The following is a 12,556-nucleotide window of genomic DNA, read 5'->3' on the forward strand; positions in this document are numbered from 1 at the left end:
ATTACATGATCTTGTCTGCAAAATAGGTAATATGCAAAGTACACTTGGTTGTATGATAAAATCGATATAATATGCAAAAAATATTATATATATATATATACACCCAAGTATTGTAACAAGAAAGCCAGAACCTGACTGCAAAAGTGAGGAAATTTCAACATACACTGAATTCTGGCCCCAACAATTATACTTTAAAATAGTATTTATACTGAAAATACTAAGAACCTGATTACCTTAGAAAAACATTGATTGTTGATATAAGCAATAGACTCAATATGCAACATTATGCTTCACAAATCTCCAAATTACACAACTGTATGTTGTAACTCTATATTGTAATAGGCTGTAATGTACACACCACCCAGTACATAGCTATTTTAAACATACACTTCTGCTTTTAAGTATCAACAAAATTCATTAACAATCCACTTGATGCTGAAAAGTGGAAAACTATGTTACTAGATAAAACATTTTATCTCCTATAAGAGGAGCACTGTCACAGGTTTCTTGAGCTACAAGCAAGGAAATTTTTACATCAACAAATTTACTGTATTTGTTTCAATTCATGTTTTCCCTTACATGTTTCACAGCTATGTAGTCTACACAAGAAATACAAACTCAAATATACTGAAACTAGTTCACCATGGCTTTACATTGCACACACAAGTAATACGAACTTCAGCTACTCCAAAGCTTCTGTGGAACTGAGGGCCTCAAGAAAAGAATACAGAAGTCTTAACTCTGATTTGTTCCTTTATTTTAACTCCATAGTGACACTTCTTAGGGAAATAAAAAATAGACATTCACGTACCTGCCATGCCAGTAACTGGTTTGGTTCAAGTTCAATAGCCTTCTTATATGCTCCTTTGGCCTGATCAGGTTGCTCTAACTCAGCAGCTGCCAGGCCAATGAATACCCAAGCATTGTAATTATTTTTTTCTTGCTTCAAGACTGCCTAGAGTTACACAATTTTAAGTGAAAGTGATGAGAGAAATGTAACTTATAGATCCAGATATTGCATTTTATCACTACAGTTTGGAGAATTATTCTAAAGGGCAATCCTAGAAGTTAAGTAATTTTTAGGAGGACACTCAGATTAGTAACTTCATCTTTTTATGCCAGAAAATGCTTTATATCTGAAGTGTTTTGCTAGTAACCATATCTGTAGCTTAGCAATTCAAGCACTCTTGTGAGGTCTGGATTACAAACTGATTTCTATTTCTCTCATTCTAGATTTAATACTCTTATCACCACATGTAAGCAAATGCAAAAGGAAGAGGAATTAAAGTTTATGCATGGGAAACCAACACAAATGATCAATGAAGTTAAATCTGAAAATCCATCTCAAATGTTATATCAATAAAGTACTCCACGCTTAGCAGGACCATACAGCTGCAGGGATATGGGAAGAGAAAAAAACCCCTACAAAATATTTACCTTCCGAGTAAAAAAATTCATTACCTTGCAATGTTTTAAGGCTTCCTTATATTCTTTATTTCGTATTGCATCTCTAGCACTCTTTAATGCTGCTTTCACCTCTTTATTTGACATTGTGGCTGCTAAATAAAAAAGGCATATAATCAGTTCTCGTAAAAAGATATACTGACACATACAAAATGTTTATATCCTACTGCAATTGCACAGAGAGCATTTTAAACACAGAAATATAGTGTAATATGCTAAAATGCATACAGTGCTAACACATGATAAATAAAGGTAACATGGGTAAAATTACTCAGGTTTAGCTCCAAGACAGGATACCCTCAATATTCCAAACAGTTAAATGATACAAAGTAGTTACCCCAGAATGAAACTTTTGTTCCACGTTAAGATAACTTTAAGTAGGAGGAGAGGTGTTATAAGAGGCCTTCATTAGACTTATGAGAAAAACATCCTGCATATAGTAATTCCTGTTTATAAAAGAAAGTAATCAGCAAACTGCACTTAAGCAGCATATTGCCCTGCATATGTGTTTAAAGGATTGCTAAGGATAAAGGCAGGGCTTTTCTTCCATGCTCTCTACAGCAGCACTATGGCCAGCCTGTCACGCTCTGGTGTGGCTCACCATGGTCCTCTCCCTTGACACACTCTTACTCCAGGTTCTGCTTCTGACTACAGCCGTGAATTGAAAAAGAATAAGTATTTCAGGACACATCAAAGAGACATCATGCTTTTGAACTCCAATAATCATGCACTGTTTCAGTGTACGTGGTAAATATTTTGCCTTAAATAAACTTTAGAAACACCACAGTCAAAGCTGCCTAGATGGGAGGATGCTGAGAAACAACAGCGCTGGTGCTAGCACCAAAAGAGATGGGAAAGGTGACCAGATGAAGAACAAAAAAACTTTTTTAGCAGCTGAAAAGCAGAAATAAAGAATGGTTGAAGGGCCCAGTGTTAATTTAGTAATGAAAGGACATGGGATGAGAGCGAATTTCCAAGACTCCTTTAAAACCTAAAAAGAAACCTGTTGAACTTGCATTGCTCAGCAGCTCCTGGAGATAAATTTGCTTTTATGAAGGCACTGACGTCTCGCTCATCAAAACCGCACCCTGCCGCGGGCACTGTCCAGCAGGAGCCCCACTGCCACCTACGGAGAAAATACACGTCGCTTCAGCGGAAAGCCTGGCACCGCGGAGGCGGTCAGTCCCTGGAGCAAGGCCGCCCAACCTGGGCCGCGGGCGGGGCCCTGGGCCTGCGGGGCGCCTTGGGAAGCGATCCGCGCCGCAGTCCCTCCGAGCGCAGCTGCTCGCCCGCCGCAGGCCGGGCCGCCAGCCCTCGCGGCAGGGAAAGCCGCGACAGTCTAAGCCGGGCCGCCACCACCGCCACCACGACCCTTCGCCACCCCTCCGCTTCACCTCCACCCACCAGCGCCTCCGCCACTTGGCACGGCCGACCGCGCGCAGGCGCACTCTTACCTCAGGATTGCGATACACCCATCAACCGCCATTTTTTCCGGGCACTGTGGGAGATATAGTTCCCGCCTCGTGAGGCACCCTGGGAGACGTAGTCAGTCCTCCGCCCCGGGGCACCGTGGGAGTTGTAGGCCGCGGTGCGGCGGTGACCAGTCCTTCGCTGCGACCGGGGCCCTGGGAGCTGCTTTCGGAGCTGCTGCTCCTCTCGGTCCGGGAGCGGGGGCCAGGGTGGCGGGGCAATGCGGGGCGGAGAGCCACTGGGGCGAGCCGGGCTGGCGCTGCTCCTCATGGCCGCCGGGGCGGGGGCGAGGCCGCGGCCCGCCGCTCCTGGGGGCCAGCCCCGGTCCAGCGTGGTGCTGGTGGCCTGCGACTCCTTGGTGAGTGGCTGGGAAGGGGGGCAGCCCGGCGGCGCGGGGCTGGGCCGCCGCACGGGTGAGGAAGGGCGGGAAAACACTCGGCAGTGGCCCGAGTGGTGCCGCCGAGGATGCGGCAACGAGGCCACACCGGTGCCTTATCCAGGCTAGAGCCACAGGCGTGCGCCAACAAGGCTGGTTTTAGCTCTCCAGCACCTCCGCGGGGCGGAAGTCTCGCTTTGGACTACAAGGGCAGGCCTGCTGTGTCTCAGAGACACTCGGTAACCTTCAGTGCTTCAAACCAAACTCGCCTTTCTTCCAGGAATGTGTTCCATGCTTGCATCTGATTCATTACAATAGTCAGAAACCTCTGCACAGGTGGTTCCTCCGATCTAGTATGATACGTACAGCTTGTCACCACAACTTGGGGTAGAGAGGGGCATGTCAGCAGTACTGCAGGGCACGGCAGCTGCTACTGGAGCAGAGCTGGTGTGTAAAGTGAATGCTCTTCTGTTGACTTGAAAAGCCGAAAAGAAAGTCACTTTAAACCCTGTTATCCTTGCTATTGTAAATCATAAGAACACTAGGTCTCCTCAAGAGATGGGATAGAGAATTTCTGTATTCACAGATGAAATGACTGACTGTTGGTTTACTGTTGGTTTATGCCTTATAAGGTATAACAACACAATAAACTTGTCAGATGTGTATCTACAGCTAAAAGAATAGAGGAATCAGTAGGTATCTAGTGACTTCATTACAGTGATTTATTGATGCATTTGGTTTAACACCCAGACAGGTAGAAAAGACTTTTTATTTTTTCCACTAATACTGAGTATGTTTCCTTGGACACACCTAAAGACAGCACAATTTTCACACTTTTCTCACCATGCTTCTAATTGTCCACCCAGCACACTGGAAGTGCTTTGATGTAGGTTTTACTCTGAGGAGCCTTGGTTTCTCTACCTCATATGAGCTCTCCTTACTATGGAATCAAACATAAGCTCTGTGGTATTACTTCCAAGGGCTTTCATATCTGATCACTTCTCATTCACTGTTGAGAAGTCTTGATTCCTGGCCGCCTCAGAATTCCATCCTTGACTACACAGAACACTTGACTTCTTGCTTGCTGCCTGAGCTTCTTGGGATGAATTCTTCCTAAATATTTGGTAAATGTGTATTATCTTTTTTCAAACCCTATCTTAAAAGACATACACTGTGATTTCAAAGATAAAGAAACAGCTTCTTGTTTACTAATGCAATAGCTCTGTATAGACTTTCTTTGACTGTATTCTTTGTTTATTTTATTTTGAGTATATAATCTCTCTTAAAATTGCAAAGTAAGGCATGCTTTTTCTCCAAATGTTCGGCTTTTATTTTGTCTCCAGATACTAGCAGAAGCTGCAGACAAGTCTTAGTTATACTTCTCTATGTCACCTGTAAACAGGAATATTTTCATGACTATATTACAGGGATTAATGAGGTAAACCTTACAAAAAAGAAATGTAAAATCCCAGATGTTTTGAAATTCTTACATAAACGATCAAGAACAAAGTGCTGTTTTTGAAAAGCGTCATGTCTACATGGTGCATACAAAGAATATGTTAAAGGTTGTGTTGTGTAAGTTTTTTTTCTGAGATGGGTTTGAAGGCAGAAATAGATTAACCATTTTCATTACATCACTAGTAGAGAACACGTACTGTTGAAACTAACAGTTTTTCTGGAAAAAAGAGGTTAAGGCTTGCAAGCTGTTGAAATGTCTGGGCTTTCATTAGAAAGTGTGCCTGCTTTTGTTGTGGGTCATGCTGCCTATGAAAGATGCACACCTATGTTGTCAAGTGTGACAAAAATTTTCTCTTCAGTGATGCTAGACTGTGTTTGGCCTCCTGAACAGTGACCTTTTACTTGAACAGCCAGCTTTCTGCTGCTGTGTCACATCAGGCATTGTGCTTTTTGCACGTTTCCTGGAGGAATGTGCTAGCAATTCGGCTCCTGAATTGCTACTTGAAGTAAACTGGATGATGTGAGGCTTTGCTTGCAATGCTGCTCAAGTTCCTGGATTAAATGTGCTTGTTTGTGTTAAAACAATTTTATTTCCTTAGGTATGTCAAAACCTGCAAATTTTACATAATTCTTAGAGGACAAGTTTCCAGAAATAGCTGTTGAGCTTCTCAGCCTGTTCAAGAACAGAACTTTCACTGAATACCTGCATCACCTATAGAAACAGTCATCATGTCTCAGTATAGGAAGTATACCATGACACAAAGTATACGGAATTCTTTTGCTAATGTCTCACTGAATATTGTGTCACAGTATCAATATAATGAACTCTTATCTCCAGCTGTGCAAACCGTTGAAGAAACTTAAGAATATATTGTTGACGGGATTATGCATCAGTTGTGTACTTTTGTCACAGTTTAGGAATGGTATGCACTGCAAACCACATGCTGCTTGCTCACTCTGCCTTCTCTCTCACCCTCCCCTGTGGTGGGCTGGAGAGGAGAAGTGGAGGCACAAAAGGTAAACATCACGGGTTGAGATAAGAACAATTTACTGGAAACAGCAGTGAGATAAGGAACAGCAACAGTATTAGTAAGAGACAGTACAAGAGAGGCGAGCGCGATTCACATGTGAATGCTCACCCCTGGACCATTCAGAGCCTGACAATACTGGAGCCCAACAATACTGCTACCATGCTACCCTCACCCAGAAGGGACACCTTTTCAGAAAATGACATGAGGTAATATAAAATAACCTCCATGTCCTAGCCATGCCCCTTCCGGCAAAAATTAGCCCTGTCCTGGCTGGAACCAGGACAACTTTCTGAAGAGCATTTTCAGCCCAAAATTTCTTTCAAGTTCCTGTTGCAGATTACAGCTTTACTTCCAGTTTGTCCTACTGAGTGCTTGTTCTAGTTGCCTTTTGTAGTAGTGTATAAAATTAGGTGATGACTTGTTTGTTGTGTTCTGATTTCAGAGGCTGGGGTGCCACAGTTAGCTCTACTGATGCCAAATGAAGTGACTCTCTCTACTATGCCATGTTATCCCAGAGTATTTCTGCCAGAAAATGTATGGAGGGAATTGCTTTCTTCTGCAGTTAAAACTATGCAGATTCGCTGTCACCTGCCTGTACACTGAAGAGCCAGTCAGGCTTGGACTGTGTTGGGACATCTTACTGAACCAGGATAGGAAAGGAAAGGAAATAAAGTGACTGGAAAGGAAAGGAATAAAAGTGACTGGAAAAAACAATGACCTGAAATAGAGCAGTCTGCATGCAACCTGGTTTCAAGTGATTACAACTTTTTTCTGTAAAAGTACCTATTTGAAATGGTTTGTCTTTTTAAAATTACTGATTAAAAACTTTATCCAAACAAAAGCCAAAAATTAAATTATCAATATGCAAGTATCAAAAGGGAACCACTGTGCATGGCATTTCAGTGGGAGAATAGCCTTTCTTCAGCTTTCTCAGTACTTTTCCAGTATGTAGGTTAAAATAAGTTTGGAGTTGTGCTGTGGATAGACCTTTAAAAATGATGAGGGATCAGGGGTGGTTTCATAGAAATATATACTAGTGCACATATCTGTGTTAGGATTCAGCTTGACTCCTTGTCGTCTTTCACTGTACCTATTCCCATTGAATGTGTCATCGTAGGACCCTACTCCCTAAAACTAGAGCTTAGAAAATGTATAGTGATGGAAAGGAATTAATTTTATTATGAAGAAGCCCAGTTATCTTTTATGTTGCACTTTTTCATAAGTAATCCATTTTATATTGATCTAATTAAAGCTTCTCAACAATATTTTTCATACCTGAGTAGAAATGGCAGCATTTAAGCAAGTTCAGGGTAACTAGTGGGTTGACTCTAGCCAGGTACCTGGATGCCAGGTACCCACTAAAGCCACTCTCTCACTCTCCCTTTGCAACTGGACAGAGGAGAGAGAGAGAAAAAAACCAGCTAAGGATTCATAAGTTGAGATAACAGTTGGGAGAGATCAGATACTGATTACCTTCACGGGCAAAACAGGCTCAAAGTGGGGGTATTACCTAAATTTATTACTAACAGGGTAAGAGCCAAAGAGTGAGAAATAAAACAATCTTAAAAACATCTTCCCCCCACCCCTCCTTCATTCCATGTTCTCCCTCCCCCCCAGCAGTGCAGGGAGACGAGGAATGGGGGTTATGGTCAATTGTTTCTGCCACTGCTCAGAGACAGGAGTCCTTCCCTTGCTCCTGTGGGGTCCCTCCCACAGGAGGCAGTCCTTGATGGGTCTTTCCAGAGTGAGTCCGTCCCTCAGGCAGCAGTTCTTCCCAAACTGCTGTCCCGTGGGTCACTCCTCCATGGGGTGCAGTCCTTCACCAATGAGCTGCACTGACATGGGTCCCCCACAGGGGCCACAAGTCCTACCCAGGAAAAACCTGCTCCAGCGTGGGCTTCCCTCTCCACGGGCTGCAGGTCTCAGGCAGGACCCTGCTCCATCCTGGGCCTCCCACAGGGTCACAGCCTCCTTCATGCATCCACCTGCTCCAGCATGGGCTCCTCCAGGGGCTGCAGGTGGGTCTCTGCACCCTGATGGTCCTCCATGAGCTGCAGGGGCACAGCTGCTCCACCATGGTCTGCACCACGGGCTGCAGGGGCCTCAGCTCTGGCGCCTGGAGCACCTCCTGCCCCTCCTTCTGCACTGACCTTGGTGTCTACTTTGTTGTTCACATGTTCTCACTCAGCTCTTCCCTGGCTGGAATTCTTCCTGTGCAACAACCTTCTGTTCTTAACTATGTTATCACAGAGGTGTTACTATCAGTCCTAATTGGCTTGGCCTTGGCCAGCGGAAGGAAGCCCATCCTGGAGCAGGCTGACATTGGCTCCATGGGACAGGGGAAACTTCTAGCAGCTTCCAACAGAAGCCACCCCTGTATCCCCCCCCCAGTACCAAAGTCGAGCCACAGAAACCCACTACAGTAACAAATCTATGAATTAATGCAGCCAATAGTTTGTGGTAATGGTTGTTTATATGTTGTTTTTCTCTGTTTGATTGCAGGATGGACGCTTGACATTTTTTCCAGGAAATCAGACTGTGGATTTACCATCCGTAAATTTTATGAAAAGATATGGTGCTGTCTTTCTCAATGCCTATACCAATTCTCCAATTTGTTGTCCTTCGCGTGCAGGTAAAAGCAAGCAAAACATCAGATAAATGCTTCCACATGTCAATTTAAATATATGGTAATGATGGGAAATGTCAAAGCTTTTAATTGAGGGGGACTTGTTTTGTTTTTCCTTTTTTTTTCTAGTTTGTGTCTGAATTTTTACAGTATTCTCCTGTTTCATCTGTTTCTCTTTCCTGTTTCTTATGCTTCCTCCTTTCTTTTCATTTTTTGTACTGTTTTTTTCAGGTAAGTGTAAGCTTCCAAATCTTTTCGCAAACTCCACTGAAGCTTCAGATTTTTAAAAAATCGTAGAATCATAGACAGGTTGGAAAAGACCTCTGAGATCATCAAGTCCAACCCTTGATCCAACACCACTGCGATTACTAGACCATGGCACTAAGTGCCACATCCAGTCTCATCTTAAAAACCTCCAGGGACGGAGAATCCACCACCTCCCTGGGCAGCCCATTCCAATGTCTGATTACTCTCTCTGTAAAAAATTTCTTCCTAATATCCAACCTAAACCTCCCCTGGCACAGTTTAAGACCATGCCCTCTTGTCTTACTGCTGGTTGCCTGGGAGAAGAGACTGATACCCACCTGGCTACAACCTCCTTTCAGGAGTTGTAGAGAGTGATGAGGTCTCCTCTAAGCCTCCTCTTCTCCAGGCTGAACAAATCTTCAGGATTTGTAGCGAAATCATTGATTTGTCTGCTGCAATGCTGAAACTACACTCAGAACTACTCTCCCATTCCAATAAAAAGTTAATATCTTTCCTGTTCTTGGCAAAAAGTAATAATGATAGCTGAATAAAGTGATGGCTGTTATCACTGTCTTCCAATGACATTTATTCCAAACACACTTTCAGATACATGATGTATCTTTCAGTAGCTTTAATTGAATTCTTCATGATTTTTCTTTACTTAATGCACTTGTTTTTCTTTGTTCAATTTTAGTTGCAGAATTTGCTGGGAAGATAGAAAGAAACTGTATTCCTCAATCTTAAAATGTGTCTAGTCCTTTCAGTTGCAAAGACCATCCCTCATCTGTAGCTGTGAGGGGGATCCTTTCTCTCAAAGCATACACTGGATGAGACAGCAGGCAACGGCTGTCAAATATAGTTTTACATTTTTAGTATTCACTTTATTGATAACCTTTTTCTCAAGGTCCCATTTTAAGTGGGCGAGGTTACATGAACAGTCTTTTTTTCTTTTTCTTGATTTTTGTATCTTTCAGCCAATTTTTGTTGCTGAGAGTAATAGCTTTGTGTTATTTAATCTTATCAAGTTTTGTGAATATGGCAGCTATTGCTCCCAGTGATGAAGACTGTGTAGCATTTTGGGTGGCTGTGGCCACTGGTCAGTCATCACATGTGGGACTCTGAACCAGCAGGACAGCTTTTGTTTAGCCAGTGGCTTACAAAAAGCTGCAAGGAAGTGAGGGTACATCTCATATGGAGGTGTTGGGGATGATACCAGAAGACATGGTGAGAAAGAGGATTTTGGGGTGGGGAAAGAGGAGTATTGCCATGTGGGGTTGATGCACTATGCTTACAGGATATTTTTATTGCTTGTGGAATGACTTAGTTTCATTTTAGGATTCCCTTTAACTCTAAATTAGTGAGTGAAAGAGTGAACAATTCTCAATAAGTAGCAAAGAAATAGGTATTGACTAAAACAATCTTCCGTTATAGTTCCTTTGCAACTCTTCCCTTGGTTTCATTTCTTCTTGGTGTCTTAAATATTCTCACTTTGTTTCTGCAGCTGGTAGTGAAGTACATTACCTAAAAAGGATAAAATTGAGGGCATATGGTATTTATGAAAACATTATATTCTCATTCCCTTCACAAATATACCTAAAATCATATTAAAATCTAACTGTAGTAAGGGGAAATAATACTCTGAAAAACATGTAAGTAGAGGACTGTTGGATGGGGATCTGTACTACCATGCCATTTTCTTTCAGAAATCAATAAGAATATTTTCTGGTCTAAGAAAACCTTGACTTAGTGATTGCTTAGCACCTGGAAGGATGGGACCTTCTTTTGCAATTCTGGGGATTATTTGAGTAAATTTTGTTACTTATATTGATTATGACAAGATTTGAAAGAGTAATACTTTGTATTTCTTGCTCTATTGGATCACAATGTGGACTTCTAACCTCTGTAATAATGAGAAGATTAATCCCTCCTCAAGTATACAGGTAGGGGGTACCAATTACTCATCAAAATTTTATTTTTTTCCCCCAGCTATGTGGAGTGGTCTTTTTACCCATTTAACAGAATCTTGGAATAACTTCAAAGGTCTAGATCCAGATTACGTAACATGGATGGATCTCATGGAGCAGAATGGCTACCACACACAGAAGTTTGGGAAATTGGACTATACTTCTGGACATCATTCAGTTAGGTAATCAGATAGATTTTTCTGCTATGAAATGGACAGTAGTGAACAAACCATGTAATGATCTGTTACATGATTTCTATCTCTGATTGAAATAGTAGTAGCTTTAATTTAAAAGAAATTGTGCTAGATACCTAACAGAGATTTGTCCTGCAACTTTATGCAGAAGCAAGCATATCCCATGCACCTGTATGTGGAAGGTGATATCAAAACTGGTTTTGCCCAACATGAATGGTTATTTTTTATCACTGGTATTTCTCCCTAAGTGAAATTCATAAACCGTTTTTGCCTTGCTTTGAGACTTCCTGGCTTCTGCGTTATACTAGCAGTGTAAGAAAAGCAGAACAAAAAAACATAATTATAATAATTTAATATTAAATCTATCATCACAACACATGAGAGGTTTTGTGGGTTTTTTTTGAAGGCCATAAATGTTCACAGATTTGTGCTGTTGTGGTGGGTTGACCCTAGATGTACACCAAGTGCCCACCAAAGGTGCTCCATCACTGCCCTTCCCCATCTGGGCAGGGAAGAGAAAATATAATGGAAGACTTAATGCTGAAAATAAGGATATAGAGAGATCACTCAGGCACACAGGCAAAACAGACTTAACTCAGAAAAATTAATTTAATTTTTTGCCAATTAGAATTCAGAACAAGGCAATGAGAAGTAAAACCAAATCTTAAAACACCTTCCCCCACCCTTCCCTTCTACCCAGGATCACTTTGCTCCCAAATTCTGTACCTAATCCCCTCAGCAGCATAGGGGGACAGGGAGCGCAGACTGTGCTCATATGTTGTCTCTACCTCTCCTTCCTCCTCAGGGAGAGGAGTCCTCACATTCTTCTACTCCAGTGTGAGGTCCCTCCTGCAGGAGACAGTCCTCCACACACTTCTCCAATTCCTTCCCATGGGCTGAAGTTCTTCACGAACTGCCTCACTGTGGGTCCCTTCCACGGGATGCACTCCCATCTCCTCTGGCTGCTGATGCTGTGCAGTTTTCCCCTCTCCTTCTTAAATATGTTATCCTGCAGGCACTACCACTGTTGCTGATTGGATCGGCCTTGGCCAGTGGTGGGTCCATTTTGGAGCTGGCTGACATTGGCTCTAACTGAAATGGGGGAGGTTTCTAGCAGCTTCTCAGAGTAGCCACTCTTGTAGGCCCCCTGTTACCAAAACCTTACCATGCAAAACCAATAGAGCTGTACTTCCTATGCTTTAAAGCTTACTGTGACTAGGAATTACAAAAAATTAATGAAACATAGTTAAACATTTAGAGAATAAGTGCATTATGTTAAAAAAAAGAATAATCATAATATGTCTGGATAGTTGGGACAAAAATGGTGTCTTCCTTCTATGTAGTTTTTATGAAGATGCTCTGTCTCACTGATTAGTAATGATATCTGTTGTTGAAATAATATAAAGAGTAGCTTTTTCTTTTATATTAAACAGGTTAGAGTTCCCTCAGTAAAATGAGCTGCTAGAAGTTGAAAGGTGACATTAGTAGTTATTAGTATGTTAAGCAATATTAAGATGGTTGCTTATACACTGCTTTTAATGACAAAATACTTGATAGATAGTATCCACTTCAGAATCTGGCCAAAGTAATACTTTCCTCTCAAGTTTAAGACTGTCAAAAAAGAAAAAGCAAACTTTTTTCCCATTTTTCTGTATACCAGTTCTATGCTGCATGTAAGGGATTATTCAAATGACTTACAGCAAAAACTTAATGTTTACTTATTTTAC

General features: G+C 42.0%; 2 protein-coding genes across 7 annotated transcripts in view; one reads left to right on the top strand and one right to left on the bottom strand.

The window, feature by feature from the left end:
* The window catches only part of TTC37 (tetratricopeptide repeat domain 37), a 48,352-nt gene extending 45,410 nt beyond the window's left edge, over positions 1-2,942 (bottom strand). Inside the window, exons 1-4 of one of the 3 annotated variants that reach the window (XM_027728974.2) lie at positions 2,919-2,942; positions 2,481-2,590; positions 1,462-1,559; positions 812-955 (exon numbers count right to left, since the gene is read on the bottom strand). In XM_027728974.2, the coding sequence (XP_027584775.2) occupies positions 812-955; positions 1,462-1,551 (234 nt within the window). In that variant the 5' untranslated portion in view covers positions 1,552-1,559; positions 2,481-2,590; positions 2,919-2,942. Of the gene's footprint in view, positions 1-811; positions 956-1,461; positions 1,560-2,467; positions 2,808-2,918 lie in introns of those variants that run through there. The other 2 variants (XM_027728980.2, XM_027728981.2) reach the window with 2 other exon arrangements.
* Positions 2,943-3,040: 98 nt separating this feature from the next.
* The window catches only part of ARSK (arylsulfatase family member K), a 47,786-nt gene continuing 38,270 nt past the window's right edge, over positions 3,041-12,556 (top strand). For 2 of the 4 annotated variants that reach the window (XM_027728995.2, XM_039384820.1), the window contains exons 1-3: positions 3,043-3,292; positions 8,302-8,431; positions 10,658-10,817. In XM_027728995.2, the coding sequence (XP_027584796.1) occupies positions 3,155-3,292; positions 8,302-8,431; positions 10,658-10,817 (428 nt within the window). In that variant the 5' untranslated portion in view covers positions 3,043-3,154. Of the gene's footprint in view, positions 3,293-8,301; positions 8,432-10,657; positions 10,818-12,556 lie in introns of all 4 variants that reach the window. The other 2 variants (XM_039384819.1, XM_027728996.2) reach the window with 2 other exon arrangements.

The sequence above is a fragment of the Pipra filicauda genome, unplaced genomic scaffold, assembly GCF_003945595.2.
Source record: "Pipra filicauda isolate LSUMZ 115617 unplaced genomic scaffold, ASM394559v2 scaffold37_size4185640_pilon, whole genome shotgun sequence".
Lineage (NCBI taxonomy): Eukaryota > Metazoa > Chordata > Aves > Passeriformes > Pipridae > Pipra > Pipra filicauda.